The sequence below is a fragment of the Arachis hypogaea genome, chromosome 5 (assembly GCF_003086295.3).
Source record: "Arachis hypogaea cultivar Tifrunner chromosome 5, arahy.Tifrunner.gnm2.J5K5, whole genome shotgun sequence".
In the NCBI taxonomy this organism is placed as follows: Eukaryota; Viridiplantae; Streptophyta; class Magnoliopsida; order Fabales; family Fabaceae; genus Arachis; species Arachis hypogaea.
In genome coordinates, this window is record NC_092040.1 from 1,663,012 (window position 1) to 1,672,531 (window position 9,520).

General features: G+C 34.2%; 1 protein-coding gene across 1 annotated transcript; it reads right to left on the reverse strand.

Annotated features, from left to right (window-relative positions):
- Nucleotides 1-791: 791 nt before the first annotated feature.
- LOC112800061 (disease resistance protein RGA2-like) lies at nt 792-3,915 on the reverse strand. The gene has a single exon (XM_025842124.3). It carries the CDS (start codon nt 3,722-3,724, stop codon nt 881-883), a length of 2,844 nt encoding a protein of 947 aa, XP_025697909.1. The 5' UTR covers nt 3,725-3,915; the 3' UTR covers nt 792-880.
- Between the last annotated feature and the right edge of the window lie 5,605 nt (nt 3,916-9,520).

The window sequence follows — 9,520 nt, forward strand, 5'->3', positions numbered from 1 at the left end:
AGGTGGTGTCAGCATAGGAAATGAACTAATCTGTTAAAACAACTTTTTTGCCGTTGGCTGATCCTAAAAATCATAACAGATGCATCGTCTCTCTTTGCTTGTGCTACTTCCGTCTTGATTTTTATTTGGATCCTTACGTTGCTTTATGCTGAGAGAGATTTCCTCAGGATCTTGCCATGGAAAATTCTAGCTGGCCTCTTTGCGCTCTTTTGTCCGTGGTATCCATGATGGTTGCATTTTGTGCAGCACTTGTTTCAGTGCTAAGAGAAGATCATCTGTTTCTAATACTTGCTATGGTACTTGCAACCATTCCACTTATGGTATTCATGCCATCACAGCTGCACCTTTCCCTTCAGATTTTCGATTCTACAATGAGATCAGATATTTGCAGTCCCATTCAGAAAGGGAGACCTTTGTAGTTTGTATTCAGCATTCATTTTGTTCATCACCCATTTTGAAAAGAAAAAGTTACTCTATAAAGAACCAAACAGAATGAAAAAGCAGAATCCATTATTTCATTAAATTGATGACGAACTGAAGGTTTTTTACTCAAGAAAATTTATCAAGTGATCAACATTCCCCTGTCTGCGGCTAGGTTCTTTGAATGAGATTTAAGCCGAGTCACTAACCTGTCTTTACTTATCATCTCAGCTTTGATTGGAGATAAGTTGGCCATTAATAAAAGTTTCATAATCTTCTTTATCTACTAATAATAAGGATTACTGATAACACGATTTCAGAATCTCAATCATTTGCAATCATACTCGAGAGAAATAGAAAGAGACATGGTGTGATCAGTGATGTCAAAAATTCATTAATAATTTGCAATAAATAACACAATCATATGATAATGTACAATACAAATGCAGTAATGAAACTATTACATTCTTAATTTCCCAGCCCAAAGTCTTTGAGAAGTTTGTTTCACCACAATATTTTTCACATGAGCAATCTTTGGCCAGTCATTACCGGTATCGGGTTGACACCTTGGCATTAACAAGGGGCAGTCCTTAATGATCAGAATATTCAGACATATGAGCTCTTTAATTCCTTCGGGCAAGGAAGCCAAATGCTCACATTGACAAATCTCTAGTCTAACAAGTGAGGTGAGATTGCCTATCGCTTCCGGCAGAGAGGTTAACCCCGCACAATCATGAAGCCTGATTTCTCGCAAAGACTTAACCTTTTCCAGTCCCATTGGAAGGGACTTGAGCTTGGGGATTTCCTTTATGATCAGGCAATTAAGCTTTTCTAGACCCTCCCATTCGTCAGGGGATTGGTCAAGATCAAGAACGGGGCAGGTCTCAATGGTGAGGCTCTGCAGCGACCTCAAATGCTTGAAACCTGAGGGCAGAGCCTCTAATTGCGAGCAATCTCGAATGTGGAGTTTCTCAAGGGAAGTGAAATTCACGAGCCAAAGCTCCGGTGGGGATTTCTGAATGCTTGCTATGAACATGCACTTCAACTTAGAGAATGGAACTACTTTTGCTTCTTTAAAACCCATTTTGGATTCTCCATAGTATATTGTATCCCGCATTGGTTCCACGCTTGAATCCACCAACTCCAAAATTTCGTCAAGAGTAGGATATAGTGGCATGCGAGTCAAGTTAGGACAGTAGTGGATCTGTAAACTTGATATGCAGCTGAAGATGATTGAGTTTCTGCTTTTTCCATCAGTGTTATTATTGTTTCTCCACCAACTTTGGAGTTTAGGACAGTCCCAGAGTGTTAGCTTCTTCAAGGATGGAAAAAACGGATGAACGCTGTCGTCACATTTTTCTGCAACGAACCTCAGAGAATGCATCCTCCGAAGCTCGAGAACCTCGAGGCTTGGAAGTTTATCCAGCCAGGGGAGAGGTTCCGGTGTGGAACAGTTGTACAAACTGAGCTTGACGAGGCAATCGAGGGAAGGAATCCAGCTAGGAAATTCGTTACCTTTGTAGCCTACAACGTGTAGTTCGGTCAGATTCGTATGCGGTTCAAGAGCTTGCAGCGCTTTTTTCTGGTCCTGCTCGTTTCCCTTATCGTGTTGATCCAACCTAAAAGTGAGTCGGCGAAGGTGCTCTTTTTTGTTCATCCATTCTGATGATGAACCTTGGAATTTCAACCTCTCCGGGTACATAATTTCCAAGTGCCCCCTCAACTCGTTGAGGTTCCTAAGTTCCTCGCATGCCATAGGTTCGTTCTTTCCAACAACAAAGTGGGACAAAGTTTGAAGAGAAGTCAGCTTGTTTATTCCACGCGGCATGCTCTGAATATTAACGCAACCGTCGATGTGAAGGTGTGTGAGCTTAGTTAGATCCTTCAAGTCCTTGGGCAACTCCTTGAGGAGGTGACACTGGGAAAGTTTCAGCGTCTTCAATTGGGAAAGCTTGGTAATGGAATTGGGAAGCTTCTCAGTGTTATTATGGGAAAGATCAAGATATGTTAAGCCCTTCAGCTTTCCAATTGAGCTCGGAACCATATTCATCCCCAAATGTTGCAGATCCAACACGCACAGGGCCTTGCAAGTGGACAACACCTTATCGCAAGTGTACTCATTCATGCGCTCCTGGTTGCCAAGTACAAGAGGAGACTCAACCATTCCATGAAAAAGAATGGTCTTCAGATCCTTCGCTCTCTTCTCCTCCTTAAGGAACAATTCAAGTTTCGAAACGGAATCGGCTAACCTCATATCAAACGAAGCTCGTAGAAGCGGCTCCTCCTCCACGCCGGTGCTGATAAACTCGTCTTTCTTTTTCTTGGCGACAAAGCATGCCAGCTCCTGCATGTCTCTGCAGCTCTTCACTACGCCGTCACCATCCTCCTCTCGTTTCACGTCTTGGAATATACCTGAGTCAACGAAGTCATCGAAAACCTGACGGCAAGATTTTTCCGGCGGGACGAATCCTTCGGCGATCCAGAGATGAATTAATCTATCAGCATGGATCAAATAGTCATCAGGGAAAAGGGACAAATAAGCAACTAACTGTACAGCAAGAGGCTGGAGACAAAACTGAAGCCATTTGCTGAGTTTATCTTTTTCGAGAGTCCCGGCCCTGGACTCGAGAAATTTCGACACAAGCTTTGTGGCTAGAGGTGGGACTTCAAGGCAGTTGTGCAGAATTTCTTTTATTTCTTCCTTGTGTTTGTTACTGCTTCCGAGACTTGTGAACAGAGACCAACTCTGTTCTTCATCGAGGCCCTTCAAGGGCAAAACATGCATAGCTTTGTCATCAAAACTCTGCCATGTGCGACGTGTAGTTACGATTATTGCTCCTGCTCCAACGGAGACACCATGCTTCCTTAACTCGCTCACTTTTGATTTACTAATCTCAGCTCTTAAATCGTCAAGCACAAGCAAGGAGGGGTTCCTTGCAGGTCCTGCAATGGATGCCAGATCATCAAATGTTTTGCCAGCGGCATTTAACCAAATCGGCGATCCGAAACGGTCTTTGACCTTGTCGTTTTCGCAAACGAGACAAGCAAGTGTTGTCTTCCCTATTCCTGCAATCCCCGTAATGGCAACCACAGGAGGAACACCGTTTTCACCAGCAGGTTCTTTCAGCAGTATTTCTATGATCTCTTTTTCTTCCTTTTCTCTATGGATTGCTCCGACTATGTTGCTTTTCTCCAGCAAGTCCTCGTATTCCGAATTTTCCTTTTGGGATCCCTTCTGATGCCGGAAAATAACTGATTTGATTTGCTTCCCCGAGGGAATCCGAAACGAGGCTCCGTCACCCATGCTGCTGCTGCCCTTTTTTCCTTTGGTATTTTGGTTTGTGTTAGTGCTTGAATCAGAAAAGTCACTATTCAAGTATTCATACTCTACCACGGGTTAAGCTAAGGAAATACATGGAGTAATACTCGTCTTTTGGAAGTTCTAATTTATTCCACAATTAAATTATCAAAATAGTATTTAAAATTTTGTATCAATAAAAATATTTTTTAAAAATAGTAAATATATATTTTGAAAATACATTTTAGAAATTAGATTTTAATATAAAATTTTATAATTATTATTAAAAAATAATTTTTTTAAAATTTAAGAATTTTATATAAAGTGAATTTTTTAGATAAAAAATTTAGTGTGAATGATTATATTTTTTAAAAAATAAAAAAATTTAAAAACTAAATTTTGTTTTGAATTTTTTTTAATTTTTTAAATATTTATTCAAATATTATTACAAAAATTTAGATTAAAAGGATAAATTATTTGTTAAATACAAAAAAATTTTATTATTTAAAAAAAATATTTATTGATTATTTTTTATGATATTTTAACTATTTAAACAATATTTTTTCGATAACATCGGAGATCTTTTTATCGATAGCTAAATTTTTGAATATTAAATTAATAGTTAAATAGTTAACCCTTGTTCAGTTTACTCTCAAAATTTACATTCATGCCTCTTCCATTATTGTCTATAGGAGTGTACCCGAATAGGATCGGATCGAATATAGTCAAAAATTCGATTCAATCCACACAATTTTTATGGGATCGGATCGGATATGATATTCGCATTTTTTTTTTCGGATATCGGATATATCCATAATTGAATTTTTTCTTCTTAATCATATTTTTATATAAAAAATTCAATAAAATATTTCTTTCACACTTTTAAACTTATTTATTCTTAAAATATTTTTAATTAAACTTTTTCTAAATAACAAAAATAAAATAATACAATATATGAATAATAATTACTAACTAAAACATACAAACAAGTAAATATAATACTAAATATATATATATATATATATATATATATATATATATATATATATATTATTATTATTATTATGTAGATCTACGGATCCGCGAATCGGATATGCGGACGTAGAGTAAATATCCATAATCCGATCAATATGCAGATTGAATCGTATTCACAATTTTCGAATCAGATGCGAATATTTACCGCGAATCTACAGATACGATTCAATCCATAAACACTCCTAAATTTATCCGAAAACTAAGTGCTCCCATGTTGATGTGGGCAATCAATATGAGAATATGTTCAACCACATATAATAAGGTATTAAAATGACAACTAGTAACATATGGCATGTCGATATGGCAAAACTTAGTTTGTTCAAGTGTCACAAAATAATTTATCCACGTATTATTAATATGTTATTATCATAATATTGAAATATAATATTTAAAATTATCTTGTATAATATAATATTTATATTTTTATATACATAATATTCATAATTATATATTTATTATATTTAAAATTATATAATTATTCTAACGATAATAAAATAATGTCACATAAGACAACTTTAAACTATTTGAATTAATTTTTTATTATTTTTCAAATATTATTGATATTATTATTATAGGTGATTCAATTTTATCCTTAAATTTTTTTATATAACTCAATTTAATTTTTAAAATTTGCTAAACAACTCAATTTATTCCATAAATAAAAAATTGTAAATCTAAGTGGTTCCTAGACCAATCTTTTTCTTAACTTACTAATTTTTCATATATTTTTTTTCACATAACTTAAATAAAATTCTTATCACATAATAAAAAATATTTCAATAAATTTATAATATAGCAATTTATTTTGCAAAAATAATAATAATATAAAAATTATATATTAAAAAAATTCTCTTTACATAAATACTATCTATCAATTATAGTATATTATTAAAGGAAACTCCAAAATAGTGTCATAGTAAATGAATGACATATAAAGTTTTAAGTAGGGCTGACAATGGGTAGGGTAGGGTTTACACCAATATTCTGAAAATTGGTTCGAACCGGTCGGTCGAACTGGAAACCGTTAGCAAATACGGTTCGAACAGAAGACAAAACCGTCAAATTCAAAAACCGTAGTTGGACTGTCGAACCGGTCAGGAATCGGTCGGTCGAACTGAACCGTGACCCGGCCGGTTTTTTTATTTTGCCAAAAAATGCACGCGTTTTGATTTTGCCAAAAGGTGAACCCTAGCACTCTTTTACGCACACACCCACACTACAGAGAGCCACTCTCGAGCCTCCCCTCCAGCCCTCCACTCTCACCTCTCGCTTTCACCATGTCCAGTCTCCACCGCGAGTTTCCAGCGCAACCTCTGTCCAGCCACCGCCTCCATCGCAAGGTCCTTGGAAGTCACTCACCGTCGTAAGTTCCTTTAAGCCAGCTTTCCGTTCGCGCAGCCAGCTTTCCTTTCAGCCGTCGAAATCGCAGCCACCGCCAGCGCCAGTTGCCGTCGCGCAGTCTTCTCGCCGGCGCCAGCTCTGTTCGACCCTTCCACCCCAGCCATTGTCCTTGTCGCCGCCAGCTCTGCACTCTTTCCTGTCTTCCACTAACCCTAGGTATAAATTTTGTTTTTTGTAATAATAATTGTTGAAGCATTAATTTATTGTTGGTTCTAAACATTGCTATTGATTGCTTGAAACATGATTAATTGTTGAAGCATTGATTAATTGTTGGTTCTAAAGTCTAAACCTAGCTGTTGATTGCTTGAAGCATGATTAATTGTTGAAGTTGATTGCTTGAAGCATGATTAAATGATTAATTGTTGAAGCTGATTGCTTGAAGCATGATTAATTGTTGAAGCATTGATTAATTTTTGGTTCTAAAGTCTAACCCTTGCTGTTAATTGCTTGAAGCATGATTAATTGTTGAAGCATTGATAATTGATTAGTTGTTGGGTGCTAAACCTTAATAATTAACATTTTTGCTTAATTAGATCCTTATATATGCACACATGTAAGCTAAGATGCTTATAGTTTTCTGTATCTGTGTGTGCAGGGTTGCTTGCAATTATCCACACGAGAACATAACATTCAAGATAGATGAGAGTAGTAGCAACCCTAATTACTTGGCATTTGTGATTTGGTATCAACAGGGAATTAGAGACATAATTACTGTCCAGCTTTGTGAGGTATACTATATATACACATTCTCCTACTTCTAAATTATTCTGCTGAATCAAGCAATTATTGTCAAGAGTAGTTAAAATTTGAGTCTTCAACATCTTACACTAATGCTACTATCCTATGTAATGAAATAGTGGTTATTGTTGTGACTCAAAAAATTATTTCTCATCATATATATTGTATTGGAATCACTAAATAGACACCCTCACAAAAACCATTACTGGAAACTCTTTATTGTGTTATATATATGTATGTAAGAATTAAGTTCTTAGTATATAACTAATATGTATAAAACATTATTGAACAATTAGTCAGTAATATTTAAAAATGTTGGTTAAAAATAAAAATGTTGGTTAAAAATATTGTATTAGACTATTAAACTAAAGGCATTAAACTGTTGACTAAAAGTGTTAGCTAATATGAATTAAAATTGTTGACTCTTAGACTTCTTTCATTGTGGATGGTACTAGCAGCTAGTAATATTGATCATACATATAACTATTATGCAGACTGAGAATTTTAAGTGCAAGCTGCTAGATCGGAGCTATGGTGCAGTGTGGAGTAGCACCTGCGGCATTGATGGCATTGATTACTTGATTAGTTGATTAGTGTTCATGAGAGCATGCATGTTCAATAACACCATTATAGAGTTTCCATATCACTCGCGTATTTGTTGTCTGCATATGTTGTAATATGAAATGAAATTTTGGCAAGAGACAAGTTCTTTGGATGTCTGGTGCCATTGATTTATATGGCTCTGTTTGGTGATGTCCGTTTTAGATGCATGAACAGGAACCTTGGATGGTATTTTTCCGCAGAATGTATTTATATTTTTTTTATTTTATTATAAAACGATTTTTTCGGTTTAACCACGGTTGAACCGGTTGAACCTATAAACCAGTGAACCAATAGCTAGAGCGGTTCGATGACTGGTTCGGTTTTCAGAACCTTGGTTTAGACCCTATCCTAACCCTACTCGCGGGTTAAAAATTTCATTAAAACTCTATCCTACCCTACTTGCGGGTTGAAAATCTCTCAACCATAACCCTATCCATGCCCTAAAGTTCTAAACCCTACCCTACCTGCAGAATTATCAAATTTTTCAAAGTAAATATAAAATTCAATTATTTCGGATTTTATACATATTAATAACATATAAAATAAAAACTAATGCTCTAAATTAATAAATTAACTAACTAGTTTAGTAGCTGTTCACTTATTGTAAATTATTACATAAGGGAGGTTGTGAGTTCAACTCTCACTTCCTTCACTATATACCTAATTTTTATAAAATATGTGTTATATATTAAATTTCATATGAAATTGCCATGTTATCCATTGCAACAACTTAGAAAAAATTATTTATTTTAGAATTATATTTATATTATCTTAGAGAATAGCATTTATATAATCAACCTAACATTAGTTTCATAATTTCACACACTAAATTATCTAATTCTAAAAAGAAATTCTATAAATAAATTAATTCATATCAATCGTTTAAATTCTAATATTTAATATCCTATTTGAATAATAAATTTTATTTTATGAAAATATGAGTTAATAGTCAAAATCGTCTCTAAAAGATACTCCGATCTCCATTTTGGTTCTCGAAAGACAAAATTAATCGAAATCGTCCCCGAAAGATACATGACTTGGTCACATTAGTCCTTCCGTCAGTTAGATGATGATATGTCATGTTAAGTGTCACGTGGCATAATGACGTGGTGGGTTAATGCCACGTGTCACAAGATGATTAGTTGACGTGTCAGATCAGTGACACGTGACGCCACGTGTCAATTGACATGTAAAAAAGTTATTTATAATAAAAATGGTCTTTGAAAGTTTAGACGTAAGTCATTTTCATCACTAAAATTTTAAAAATTAATCAAATTAGTTCTTATATAATTTTTTTAATTTTTTTTGATAATATTAAATTTGAAATGTTTTTTGATACTACTAATCTTAATAGAAATATAATTGACAAACAAAAAATTAGTAATTGTATCTTTTCTTCTTAAAAATTTTTTGAATAAAATTATCTCTCTCTTTTAATTTTTCTCAAAATCTCTCTTATTCTTTTCTATTCTAAAACCTTTTTCTTACATTATCTCTCTCCTTTAATTGTATTATTCTTACCTTTTTCTATTCTATGTACACATAATAAATCAATAACTAAATAAGTTATAATATATTTGTATATATATTCATAGGCATATATTGTGTAACTCATTTCAATATGTCCTTTGTATTCAATATGTATTTTATAGGATTAAGTAAGATTTTGGTTCCTAAAGTATAGGACGAAAGTATCTTTCGTCTCCAACTTTTTTTGTATACAAAATGATCCTTAAGATTTAACTTAGTTTTAAAATCATCCTAAGGTTTAACTTGGTTTTAAATTTTTGACAGAAAAAATGGAGACAAAGGTAGATCGTGGATAACTTCTTTTTCTTCTTCCCTTTCCCTTTCTTCTTTTTCTCTTCCCCCTTCGTAGGAGCAGAAACACCATCTTTCTCTTATTTTTTATTTTTTTATAATTTTTTTGTTATGGGTAATTTAGTCCAAAATTTTAAGATTTAAGTAAAAATGTCGATTTTAAACTTTAGGGACGATTTTGTATACAAAAAAAGTTGGGGACGA

Excerpts from the sequence above, each read along its gene's own strand:
- LOC112800061 (XM_025842124.3), bottom strand. The coding sequence starts at position 3,724 with ATGGGTGACGGAGCCTCGTTTCGGATTCCCTCGGGGAAGCAAATCAAA.